The sequence below is a fragment of the Engystomops pustulosus genome, chromosome 2 (assembly GCF_040894005.1).
Source record: "Engystomops pustulosus chromosome 2, aEngPut4.maternal, whole genome shotgun sequence".
NCBI lineage: Eukaryota > Metazoa > Chordata > Amphibia > Anura > Leptodactylidae > Engystomops > Engystomops pustulosus.
The window spans coordinates 27,827,215-27,841,642 of NC_092412.1; the positions used below are offsets into that span (position 1 = coordinate 27,827,215).

Here is a 14,428-nt window from a genome sequence, read left to right on the forward strand (position 1 = left end):
GGAGGCCGCTGATAGATCCGGCGCATGTCCAGGTGTGTGTGGGGGGTGTTGGCACTTAGCGCCACCTCATGATAAATGTGCCCCTATCTGCCACAAAGTATAGTAGAATGATCCCTTTAAGACAACCCACTTTCCAGGGCTTGTGTTGTTCTCCTAGCTTTTGCATTATATTTTAGTTCCTGAGAGAAAACGCTCTCCACCTTGTCAGACACTAATTCAAATAAATCTGCATTTAGTCAAAATTCTTTATGAATTTTAATGTGAAAAAGTTTTCTATCCGTCAGATTTTTTTTTTTCTTTGCCTAAAAAATAATTGTAAAAATTCACGAGTAGACTCTCCGGAGACGATAAAGAGATAAAAACCTGTTCTCGAGCTGGAACAATTTGCTGATGAACTTATTCTTGACATTAACTGGTGCTCGACTATGTGGAAACGTTCCAGCACCTGGTAGGAACGTGAGACCGAGTATTCATAACCCAACACTGAATGGTGGCTGAGCCGGGATTCCTTGGGGCTGTCTCGAATTACACAGTTTTAATGCTGAGTAGCCTTTATGTCCTGATTACTTCCAGCTAACTGGCAGATTTCGGATATATTCACTCCATTGTCTTGCTTTTTTTTTTGTTTGGAAAGCTATTTGTTCTCAGTTTACTGCACAATCTGATATAAAATGAATTGATGGCTTGGAACCTCGACACTGATCATATTTTTTTCGTCTCGGATTTCTTGCGTTTTGTGGGAATTCCCCATTTCACTCCAGTTCTTGGGTTACATCCTTAAAAAAAAAAATTACAACCCTCTTCAGTTGACCGCTATACAATAAATTGTAATAAAATACAATGCGTTCCAGCTCTTGTGGTTTATGTAAATGGACTTAAAATGTATCTTTTCTCGCCGAAATATCATAAAATAGTTTTATTTTGTTATTTTGTGCTGTCAAATATTTCAGCATTTTTTGGCGGTGGAAAAAAAGAAGCGAGCTTAGAGAAAACAGAATGTAAACATTTTTGAGGCGTGGAGTTCAGGAGGAACATAAGGACTTTATACATTCCTGGCCAGTCATTTGTGTTATTACATTTCATCTTGTTCCAGTTGCTTTCCTGTGGTCTCCCTGACTTTAGTCTTTTTTATGAAATGTTCTCATAGAGTTTGGAATTTATTTTCGAGACGGTAATTTGTAGTCTCTCCTAACATTGATGTATGTTGTATGTGTTTTGGCCATAATTCATTTAAATGAGGAACAGGAGCCTAATATCATATACCTATAAAACTACATCCTTGATCATGTAGCTTCTGTTCACCAACCGTTCATGTTGCATGTTTTATCTTCTGTTTTCTCCATTATATCTTTAATACATGGGCATGCTACCACATTGATTGTGAACTACTCTCCATTAGTGTTTTGACATGCATAGAGTGGGGCACATTTACTTACCCGTCCGTAGGAGTTCACCTAAAGTGCATTGTCCGACGATAATGCATTGTGCCGTGATTCACTAACATTGTGCGCCCGATATCCTGCATGTGTCCCTTCCCCGTTCAGGTCCGACAGGGTTCACCTTCCTCTTCCTGGTGCATGTAAGGCCCCTTCCACACTTGCGCTTTTCACGCGTGTGTTCTGCACATGCTTTTGACGTGCAGAACTTGCACTCTGACCCATTGTGATCAATGGGCTTTTTCAGGCTTTTTATTTTTTTTTACGCACACGCGTGCGTTTTTTTAAACTCACGTTTAAATTTCAGCATGCTCTACTTTTGCAAGTCACACGCGTGAAAAGCGCACCATTCAAGTCTATGGAGATGCATCAATTTTTGACGCATCAATTGCCATAGAAAAGATAGACCTCAGTCTTGAGTCCTTTTCTGCGTTATCCGCGCGTGAAAAAAGCATTGAAATTGCATTGAAAGCGCGTGGAAAACTGAGACACAGAACAAACTCTGACTGAAAACTGATTGAACTCTGATGCAAAATGTCAGTTTTTCACTGACCAAACCCTGATCGCCCCCTGATCAGACTCTGACGTGATCTGCAACGCAAGTATGGAAGGGGCCTAAGTCTTGCGACAAAATTTGAAAGTTAAATCCCGCGCTCAGTCCGAATCCTTCAAATCATCCGATGGCCCACCCCCCATTTTATGTCGCATGAAAGCCAGAGCTGCTGCGCGAGACAATCCCCAGTTAAATACCTGTCACAGCGGCGCAAATCCAGAAAACGACGGAAAATCCAAGGAAAGTGCGGCTGCGGACCCTTAGTAAATAAGCCCCATTGTGTCTGATAACAGATTTTGGGACACTGGGACAAACTTTTTGTTGTGTTCTGTTAGAAACTCTCTATTCATCTTGATGACTCATCCAATGATGTCATCTTCTTCCACTCAATGGATCTTGTTGTTGGTCGAACCTTTTACTCTTTATTCCTCTTGTTCACACTCTTCCTCCTCATCCTCTCAGTCCATCCTGATGGTTATCCACTTTATATTTATTAATCTTGCATATGGTCATCTTCTTCATTTACATCTCTCTGGTACATGGTCTTCCTCTACCTCTAGGTTGCTGAGGTTATCATCTTTTATTTCGTGAATCAAGTTGACAGTCATCCTCCTTCTCTACCTCCATATTGTTTGTGGTAATTCTAGTTCTCTTTGTCCATATTATTATAGTCTTCCTATTTATGCTCAATTATCTTGCTTATGGTCCTCCTCTTCATTTGCATATATCTACATGATCTTCCTCTTCTTCTCTGTTCTTGAGGTTACCCTCTTTATTTCAATGAATCAAGTTGAAAGTCATCCTCTTCCTCTCCCTCCATATTGTTCATGTTCATTCCAGTCGTCTTTGTCCATATTTTTATAGTCTTCCTATGTATTGATCTTGCTCATGGTCATTCTCCTAATCTCCATGTTAGACCATGTTGTGCATGGTCATCCTCTTCCACTTTACGCATGTTGTCAAGGATCATCCTTTTCATTGCCATTGGTCATCTAGTTCCATAACATCTATCTTGTAAAATGTTAATGTCCTTCTTTTTTTTGGTGTCATCCTCATCTCCACCACCCAGCTCGTGGATGGTTTGACATTCATCTTGAGGTTCCTCTTAATCCACCTTGTAGATGATCATCCTTACCCTTTTTGTATTTCATTAATGGTCATCCTCTTCCTCTTCTTGTTTCAACGTACTCGTTGTAATACATCTGAAATCAGAAATATTTTTCATCTGCAAGTGCCCGTGTTTGAAGGCATCAATATGTCTCCGCTTTCACAAAGAAATAACCTTTCTTCGAAGCAACTGTGTTCTGACACCGACGTTCTTTTTTTTAATCATGGTGTTTACTGACTTAATGTGTTCCCTCTACAGAACATTTCATTTTCCACTTCAGATTGTAAAGTGCAGTAGCTGAAAATATTTTATCTGGCTGCATGTAGATTATTTTTTCACACTACCTGATATCTTGTTATCTCCTTCTCCGGATCTCTTTTCACACACAACAGAACGTTTAAGTACATTCATGTTTCCATGCCTCATGCTTGAGAGCTCTTAAGACTCCCAGTTTTGCTATAAACTCTCTGTTCACCTCTCGTCGAGGCTCTTCTTTCTCCACTTGACCTAGATTCTGTTTCGTTATTGAGACAGAACTGCAGTGACAGTAAATGTTACAGTGTACTTTTTATGGTTCTGACATTTTTTATGTTGTTGTTAATGCCAATAGGACATGAAATAGTAAGCACACCATAGCATCAAACCACCAGTTTGAAGAACATGGCACAAATTCAGTCACAAGAGATATTTTTTATGAGACGCTGATTTTATGACCCAGGTCTCCTAACCCTAACAGCTGGGAAGTATGGTATCCATTTCCTTCTGTACCTTATTAAGGTGTTCCAATGTTAACTCCAATCTGTGCCTCTTCAGAAAGCACAAGGATCTTGAAAGGTCCACCTTAAACGTTTCTTGAATTTCGAAGAAAACATGATAGCAAATGTCTGACCTCGTCAGGCTTCGAATAACCAACTGATAGCATATGTTTCATCAGATTATTTTAAAATAATGTTTTATCTCAGAGTTTGTCATTTAGGGCCTAACAATACTACAGGGGAGATTTATCATGTGCCGGCACCCAGAGTGCTTTGCTCTTTATTACTCTAAATCAGTGATTGCGAACCTTTTAGAGATTGAGTGCCCAAAATGAGACCCAAAACACACTAGCTTTTTCCAAAGTACCAACACAGAAATGTAGGCAGTAACAAACTTATTGCTACCAGAATCTTTGAGCTCCAATCCGACCCTGTCAACACCTTCTCACACTTCGGACAGGAGCAGGCAGCACCAGGTGGGTCACTTTAAAATAGCAGGGCACTACTTGGACTGCCTGAAATTGCAGGAAGGTGCCATGTCTGGCAAACGCTGTGCCTGGGAGAAAGCACGTGTGCCCACAGAGGGGTCTCTGAGTGCCATCTCTGGCACCAGTGCCACAGGTTCGCCACCACTGCTCTAAATAGTCAATGTTGCATATGTTCTTAATGAAGACACATGAGTAAACTGCTGCCAAGAGCCATTAGTTACAATATACAATTCCTGAGAACTTTGTGCTTTGCCCCTTTCCTCCGATATGATCTGTTGAGAAAGTTATTACACTTCCATACACATTAGATAGTTGGGCAGTCCTGAAATTATCATGTTTGGTCAATAGGTAATGTTATTCATTGACCAACCGTAGCGATTTTCTGTCTTGAAATTCAATGTTTCATCAAGCACCTCATCCTTTGTGGCAAATTCTAAAATGCTTGATCCTTATTTAGTTCACCTGATTGCAAAATTGAGATACTCCCATACATATGAGATGGTCTGGAAGTCCTGTAGAAATGATCAAAATCATCTAATGTGATTCTTCTTCTAAGATCCATCAGATCCATTGGCCAACTATATGGGCATTTACTTCTATTTCCGTTCAATGTTTCATCAAGTTTCCTGTTAAGAATAGATGAGATTTTGACTATATTTTGTGCATAATCCAAAATTGCAACTATGTGAAACAATTGGGATAATTAGGAAATGTGATTGAATGTCCAGCAGCTACAAGAACGTCAAGTGCTCATCAGTTGGAAGTCTAGTTGATCCACATTGATGGTCATATTAAGATTTTGCTTGTGATAACTCAATATATGACTACACGTCATCTGCGACTTTTGTCTGCCTGTGTGTCTACTATATTCATTAAATACTGGCAACTTGCATAAAGAAATAACAGCGTGATGTTTGGCACCAGCCTCATCTAGAGCTAAGTAATGCACTTAGCATCATTACAAGCCTTAAATGTGCTCATTCAGGACTCTAATTGCATTTTAAATTGGTTTGTTTTTTTCAGTTGAATAGGCCAAAATGCATTGAGAGAGAGAGAAGAACAAGGTGGGAGTGAAGGAAGGGGAAAAACAACACAAAAAGACGCCCTCAATTAAAAAGTGCTCATTACTAGAACTTGCTCCTTTAGCTAAGTATGGCCACTCACTGTGTATACTGAGGACTGCATACTATTGTGTTCATCATTATCACTTAGATCGGAGTATAGTTTTAACACCAAAATGTTCCCTAAAGTTCTTTTGTGTTAACGTACAAAGTTTCGAAAACTTAACGGGGGTCATACAAGTTTTTTACATGATTTACAGTTATAAAATTTGCAAACGAACTTTTCCCTTTTGCAATGGGTCCATACAGGATTCTCCTTTTGGGATTCTCACCTTTCCGACTTTGAAGAGAACCTGTCATCAGATTTTCACCATAAAACTTAATGACAGTTTCCCACAAAAGTGTGCCCGATGCTTTTCTGTATATAAATACATAGCTCAGATCTAGATAAAATCACCAAGAGACTCATTGGGGCAGATTTACTTACCCGGTCCATTCGCGATCCAGCGGCACGTTCTCTGCGCTGGATTCGGGTCCGGCCGGGATTTATTAAGGCAGTTCCACCGCTGCTGCGCTGAAAAGCATCGGAACCCACTGGAGTTCCCCGGCTCGGGCTGAGTGAAGGTAAGCGCAAGCTCCGCGACAGATTTTTTTTTTAAAATGCAGCGGTTTTTCCGAATCCGTTGGGTTTTCGTTCGGCCACACGCCCCGATTTCCGTCGCGTGCATGGCGGCGCCGATGCGCCACAATCCGATCGCGTGCGCCAAAAACCCGGGGCAATTCAGGGGAAATCGGCGCAAATCGGAAATATTCGGGTAACACGTCGGGAAAACGCAAATCGGGCCCTTAGTAAATGACCCCCATTGTCTCCCTCATTTCCCCTTCCATTAGGAATTCTGAGTCAACCAATTTCTCTCCCTTAGCTCCCTCATTCCCTCATCTCATGAATTTTCTTCAGCTGAGTCAACCAACTTCTCTCCCTCAGTTCCCTCATTCTCCCCTCTTTTAGCAATTTTCTTCAGCAGAGTCAACCAACTTCTTTCCCTCAGCTCCCTCATTCTCCCCTCCCACTGGAATTTTCTTCAGCTGAGACAACCATCTTCTCTCCCTCAGCTCCCTCTTCCCCCCCTCTATAATCAACCAATTCCTCTCCCTCAGCTCCCTCAGCTCCCTTATTCTCCTTCTCTCAGGAATTGTCTTCAACTGATTAAACCAACTTCTCTCCCTCTGCTCCCTCATTCTCCCCTCCCTCTGGAATTTTCTTCAGCTGAGACAACCACCTTCTCTCCCTCAGCTCCCTCTTTCCCCCCCTCTATAGTCAACCAATTTCTCTCCCTCAGCTCCCTTATTCTCCCTCTCTCAGGAATTTTCTTCAACTGAGAAAACCAACTTCTCTCCCTCTGCTCCCACATTCCCCCTCCCTTAGGAATTCTCTTCAGCTGAATCAACCAGCATGCAGAGGAAGGGGCAATGAGGGAGCTGAAGGAGAAATAGTTTGACTCGGCTGAAGGGAATTCCTAAGTCCACATGCAAGGTTCAAACTACTTTTTTTAAAAGTGATTTTTGATATATATCTGAACAATGGCTTTTTATGCAAAATAGGCATGGATCACAGTATGAAGACTTCTGTGGGAACCTGTCATTATTTTAAATTCTGAAAACCTGATAACAGTTTCCTTTCAAGTCTAAAAGTTTGTACTTCAGCCAACCAGTGGCTAAACAATAACGCTTCATTTGATTGGAGTCGTATTGCTCAGCCATTGATTGACTGAAGTGCACATATGATCTAACTAAACATGTCGTAGGTCACGATGTCAGTCTGTGACCACAATAGTCTGTGACCTCTCAGCATTCAAGATTTGTTGTGCAAACAGCTTTGATATACTTGAACCTTTGTTGGGAATCTCCTAATAAAAAATTCTAAAGTGGGCCATACTCTTTAAAGAACTTCTGGGCTAACACTGATTTGACACACATATATTCCTCCCTATCCCCCATTACCCATGCAGCATCATCGATTCCTGTGGGTTCTTAGTGGGAACAGGAGAACAGCTTCTGCCCGACACCTCTGTTGGTGACTTAACTCTTGTCAGAAAGGATTGAGGGTGTTGAAATTCATGATTGATTCTTGTTTCCATTGAATAGATGATGTCAATCTCCCTTCCCCCTATGATCAGCCAGTCTTTTTAGATTCGGCAAACTTTCCTCTTTTATGTGTATGGACCTTTGTCTACAAATTTCCACTGATTGAAATGACCGAGGAACAATTAGTGTAGTTTTGGTGCGCTAAAACTGTTTCCTTGTTTCATAAAAAATTACTTATTCATGCTATATTTTTTAGATTTTTCTTTTTTTACTCCAAGAGACTCACAAATCTCTTAGTAAGGACATTTGTGTGTGCTTCTTTTTTTGGTTATTACAGGTTTTGGTTGATATAGAAGGGCACCTGGGTCTTTGGGGATTTTGCGACTTTTAAAAAAAAAAAGTCACACAAAAGTCCCAAACTTTTCTTTACTAAAGTTGTTCCTTCGCTTGATTGGGAACTTTTTAACAATGATTTACACCGCAATTGCAATTTTTTTATATGTCCATATCTGGATTTTAAAGTTATACCGGGAGCAACCCTGAAAAATTCTTGCACAGTGAACTTTGCTCGGTCAGTGAAAAGTCTCAAATATAAGAGAAACAAAAGAGAAATTTTAAGATAAATGAAACCCCAAGAGTCTTAAGTGCTTTTGTATCCTTCTGACTAATAATGTTTCCATCATTTATTAAAATGGAAATGAAAGAGTAGTTATGAGCATACCCAGCATTTACATTTGGGTTTGGGTTTGGCCGCATGACCTGGACATATTGGGCACATTTACTTACCCATCCCTGACGCGTTCCCCCATGTGCATTGTCAGACGAGAATGAACTTTGCCACGATTCACTAAGATCATGCGCCCGATATCCTACTTGTGTCGCTTCCCCACTCAGATCCGACAGAGTTCACCTTCTTCCTGGTGCCTGTAAGTGCATTGTATGCGACACAATTTGAAAGTTAAATCCTGTGCTGAGTCTGAATGAGTCGCATCATCCGACGGCACGCCCCCCCCCCCCATTTCTGTGGCATGAAAGCTGGCGCCGTTGTACCAAAGTCCGATCTAAATACCTGTACCAGCGGTGCAAATCCCAAAAAACGTTGGGAAGTCCAACGGAAATGCGATCTGTGGACCCTTAGTAAATAAGCCTCATTGTATGTTATCCCCCTAGCCATGGCTAGTTGCTAGGGGCATCAGTTTGCTGAATTGGCTGTACGACTGCCAAATCGACAATATGTCCGGGTAGCACGGCCAAAGGCAAACATTGGGTCTAATCATCTTTAGTTAAGAGTGATGGCAAGGCCAAAAGTTTCGACAAAGTTTTACTTACTTTTTGCTTTTCTTAAAATCCAGTGTCACTCTCCGAAGACCACTGTTGTATATAAGTTTCAATGAGTTCCATCGCTTGCTGATAATAAAATAACCTAGTAATAAAGACCTTCTCGTTCCTTTAGACATATTGCTGTATTTGATCCGTCTCTGTCCACAGAGATCTGCTGTTCAGAAACACTATATTACAGTAGTATCTCACAATATTAAATGCGTCACATGGGTCCACCATTATGTGTCGTGTCAAATTCTAGCTCCACTAAATTATATCAGTAACTATATATCGAAGATAAAAGTTAACTGGAAAATAACACAATAAACTCACATTACAGCGAGATGGAAAATGAGAACTTTTTTAATGACTGATATCAAGGGAGATGGAGTTGTCTTTACTTGATGTGTGGAGTATGGTAGTGAAAAGTCAATAGCTAATGCTGCCCATAGAGACATACAACATGTTATCATGGTTGATACGGTTTTTTATTGAAGAGACATATTTTAAAGGGGTTGTCCGAGAGAATAAAAAAAAACTATTGGTGGCCAGGAGGGGGCTGGTTAAAAAAAAAATAAACATGTACTTACCTTTTGGTCCATCCCGACGTCCCGTGTTGCTATCACTCCTGTCCGTGCCTTATATAAACAAACAGGGGCACAAAAGACTCGCTTCGTGCAACTTTCGGCCGGCGAGGTGGTTGGTCACACCCACCCGTCCAGCATGACACAGCGCTGGGATAAGGATTGGTGGGCATGGCCGTCCACCTCGGCCGGCCAGAAGCCCATTGTTTACATGGGGCATGAACTGGAGGAATGGCAGCGTGGGATGCCGGGAGGGACCGCGAAGGTAAGTAAATGTTTATTTTTTTTAACCAGCCCCCTCCTGGCCACCAATAGGTTTTTTATGCTCTTGGACAACCCCTTTAAAGCAATGCTCATGGGAAATTAGATCATAACAGCTAAACCAGAGACGCCCACCTGTAGACATCTCTCTTTCGGGAAATTTTCTCTTATGTAAAAGTTGTAGTATAATTAATGTGAAGCTTTCTGAAACTAGAGAAGGTGTACAATGTTTTCAACAATGAAAGGAATCTTCCTATAGTTTTAGAACCCTAAATTACTACTTTGCTGCTTCTAATTGAAAATATTCACAAAAAGATCTCAAGACTTAATAGACTGGTAAAAACTTGTAGCCATTAGAGGACGTGGATCAAGACCAGGTTTCCACACTTATCTTGATACACCAGTGCGCACCCAATTCATGACTCTGCGTAGATCTGGTAGAGCCCGTTGGCTGCATCTTTTTCTTCTTCATCTGTGCAAAAAGTGTTGTGTAAATGAAGTTTTTCGACAACCCTTTATAAATGGAAGTGTGGCAAGGGGTGGCGAAAAACTTCATCTACACAACACTTTTTCTCAAATAGAGGAGAAAAATATGCAATACAGTGGTTTCCAAATACTATTTGATACATGCCCTACATCAACTGGAACTATTTTTAGGCATTTAGGCAGAGTCATGAGTACTATCTTAAATGATAACAGTCAAAATTTATACAAGATGCGCCAAATTTATAACATTGGCTCATTTTTGGTGATAAATGGGGTGCTTTCTATACAGGCAGTCCCCTACTTAAGGACACCTGACTTACGACCCCTTGTTACAGACAGACCTCTCTGCCCACTTTGACCTCTGGTGAAGATCTATGGATGCTATTTTAGTCCCAAGCTGCAAGGTGTCTGTAATGAAGCTTTACTGATAATCCTTGTTCCCATTACAGCAAACAAATTAAAAAATGTGGCCACTTATCTTTATATAGTCTCTTAATTGTTTTAGTTTAGACAACTTTTTGTGCCAAAATCTTGGTAAAATCTTGTTCGCTTTGACAACTAGCTCTTTGTTGAAAGAGGAAAAGAAAAAATTGCACAATTGAAAGCATGTGCCATTTTTTTTGTACACAAAAGGTACTGCTTTTAAGTTAATGGTTAAAATATCTTTTAAATGAGCAATTACATCGAGATATTTATGAGAATATTGCTTTGTATTTCAAATCTATATCTTTTTATTTACCAGTGAACTGTAAATTTTTCATTTTATTACATTTAGTTGTTTTTTTTTTCTTACACATTTTTTCTTTTGTTTTCATTTTAGGAGAGTGAAAAATGATGGAATAGCTGAAAACATGGATATCTTGAGAGGCATAAGGACATCGCCCTCCAGTGTCATCACCCTATTATTTCTAAATTCACTCTTTAAATTATGCATCGGTCTCCAAGCAACCTCGCCTCAGATCTTCCAGTTTACACACCCAACGTACAATGCCACAGTATACGAGAATTCTGCTGCTCGGACTTATCTCAACAGTCAAACCAAAATTGGTATCAAACTGGCCAATCTCTCCTGGGACATCAAATACAGGATAATGTCTGGAGATGAAGAAGGGTTTTTTAAGGCTGAAGAGGTCGTAATTGGAGATTTTTGCTTTCTACGAATACGAACAAAAGGAGGAAATTCTGCTATTTTAAATAGAGAAATTCAAGACAGCTATTTACTCTCTATTAAGGCGTCAGTGAGAGGGGAAGACTTGGAGGCCTGGACAAAAGTCAATGTCCAAGTCTTGGATATGAATGATTTACGTCCCTTGTTCTCCCCAACCACATATTCTGTTACCATAGCAGAAAGCACTCCGATAAGGACCAGCATAGCACAGGTTACTGCCACTGATGCTGATATTGGATCAAATGGGGAATTTTATTACTACTTTAAAAATAAGGTAGAACTCTTCTCTGTGCACCCTACAAGTGGGGTTGTATCATTGAGTGGGCGGCTGAACTATGATGAGAAAAATAGATACGATCTGGAAGTATTAGCTGTGGACCGCGGCATGAAATTATACGGCAACAATGGTGTAAGTAGTACCGCCAAACTTTTTGTTCACATTGAACGTATTAATGAGCACGCTCCAACAATCACTGTGGTCACGCACATTCCATCCATGTTGGACATGGATCCTTCATATGCCATTGTTACCGTTGATGATAACGATGAAGGCGCCAATGGAGAGATTGAATCGGTTGCCATCGTCTCGGGAGATGAGTCGCAACAGTTTTCATTGGTGAAGGATGGAAAATGGATGAATGAGTATAAAATCAAACAAAAAAGTCCTGTTGATTGGGACAACTTTCCGTATGGTGTAAATCTGACCCTCCAAGCTAAAGACAAAGGTTCTCCTCAGAAGTCTTCGGAACTCAAATATGTGCACATTGCCAGTCCTCAAAAAGAAAAGGTGGACATGCAATTTGAGAAAGATGTTTATGATGTCACGGTCAGTGAATTTTCTCCTCCTGGTGCTGTTGTGACAGTGGTGATGGCACAACCCTTGACAGCATCTGTGGAATACAAAATTTCTGAAAGTGAAGATTCTGAATATTTTAGGATCAATTCCAGAACTGGACTTATCACCACAGCTCGGCATTTGAACCTGGCTGGAAAGGATACATATGAAATTGAAGTCATGCAGACAACTAACAATATCAAAGCAAAGGTCAACATAAAATTGGAGGATGCCAACGATAACATCCCAGAGTTCCAACAGACCTCGTACGAGGCGTTTGTCAATGAAACCGTCCCTGTTGGAACTAGCGTTTTGACTGTTATAGCATCGGACAAGGACAAAGGAGAAAATGGTTATATTACTTACAGCATTGCTAGCCTGAATTCCCTTCCTTTTGTTATCAACCAGTTTACGGGAACTATTAGCACTTCTGATGTTCTTGATTTTGAGTCCTCTCCTGAGAGTTATAGATTTGTCGTAAGAGCCTCCGATTGGGGTTCTCCATATCGCCATGAGAGTGAAGTAAATGTAACCATTCAGATAGGAAATATAAATGATAATAAGCCCTTATTTGAAAAAGTAGCTTGCCAAGGAGTCATCTCATTTGATTTTCCAACTGGGGGGCACATCACTGCCGTTTCCGCCATTGATATAGATGAGATAGAGCTGGTCAAATACAAAATAATTTCAGGGAATGAATTAGGTTTCTTTTACTTGAACACAGATTCTGGGGTCTTACAACTTAAAAAATCATTCATCAGTTCTGGCCTTAGAAACAGTAACTTTGCCCTTAAGATCACTGCCACAGACGGTGAAAACTTTGCCGACTCAATGTACGTGAACATAACAGTAGTCCATGGTAAGGTTCCATCAAAATATTTTGACTGTAAAGAAACAAGGGTCGCCCAGAAGTTAGCAGAAAAACTTCTCAAAAAGTCCAAAGCTAACGCCAAGTTAAATTATGAGGATAGCTTGTTTGATTTCTATTCAATAAACCGGCAGCCACCTCAATTTGACAAGTCATTTCCTTCAGATGTATCAGTAAAAGAGGACCTTCCGGTGGGTTCCTCTATACTAAAAATTAAAGCCACTGACCCTGATTCTGGGTTCAATGGGAAGGTACTCTATACAATCACCGATGGTAATGTTGATAGCTGTTTTACCATTGATTTGGAATCTGGCCAAATTAGTGTTCTAATGCCAATGGATCGTGAGACTTCGGATAAATATCTTCTCAATATCACTGCGTATGATTTAGGCAAACCTCAAAGATCGTCCTGGCGATTGCTGACCATTCATGTCAATGATGCGAATGACAACAGTCCCACTTTTCTTCAAGAAAGCTACTCAGCTAATACCCTGGAGAGCACAAGTATTGGGACAGAGTTGATTCAGGTGGAAGCTCAAGACAAGGATATTGGACCAAATGGTGAAATAACTTATTCTATTTTAACCGACACAAAAAAATTTGCAATAAATAGTACTACAGGAATAGTGTATGTAGCCGATCAGCTGGACAGAGAATTCATGCCTAACTACACACTCAAGATCGAGGCAAGGGACAAAGCAGAAAATGGTCAACAACTTTTTTCAGTAGTCACCCTAAAGATCTTTCTGGATGATGTTAATGATTGTTCTCCAGTTTTTGTTCCATTTAGCTACACTGCCAAGGTGCTTGAAGATCTACCAGTAGGTACTGTCATTTCTTGGCTTGAAACCCAAGATCCCGATCTTGGTCTTGGTGGTCAAGTTCGGTACTCCTTAGTGAATGACTACAATGGCAAGTTTGAAATTGATAAAACTAGTGGGGCTATTCGCTTGAACAAGGAATTAGACTACGAAAAACAACAGTTCTACAATTTGACTGTACGTGCTAAGGATAAGGGTCGTCCTGTTTCTTTATCATCTGTTTCATTTGTGGAAGTGGAAGTGGTGGACGTCAATGAAAATCTGTACACTCCATATTTTTCGGATTTTGCTATAACGGGATCTATTAAAGAGAATTCACGCATTGGAACTAGTGTGTTGCAAGTTGTGGCAAGAGATGAAGACACTGGTCGAGATGGGGAAATCCAGTACTCAATAAGGGATGGGAGCGGTCTCGGGAGGTTCAATATTGACGAAGAAACCGGTAAGTGACTTAAAACTTTACAATATGGTTTGATCGGTTTGGAGTGCAGCTCCAAATTATTGTTTAGGTTAATTTTTCACTAAATATCAACTTTTGTCCTTGGCCTATTTTTGGTATTGTGGTTCAATGGGACTACATGACTGAGTTGCAATATCAG

General features: G+C 40.5%; 1 protein-coding gene across 8 annotated transcripts in view; it reads left to right on the plus strand.

Annotated features, from left to right (window-relative positions):
* Nucleotides 1-14,428, plus strand: part of FAT3 (FAT atypical cadherin 3) — a 430,787-nt gene that overhangs the window by 127,374 nt on the left and 288,985 nt on the right. For all 8 annotated transcript variants that reach the window (XM_072134102.1, XM_072134101.1, XM_072134104.1 and 5 more), the window contains one exon: nt 10,958-14,271. In XM_072134102.1, coding sequence (XP_071990203.1) covers nt 10,989-14,271 — 3,283 coding nt within the window. In that variant the 5' untranslated portion in view covers nt 10,958-10,988. The remainder of the gene's footprint in view (nt 1-10,957; nt 14,272-14,428) is intronic.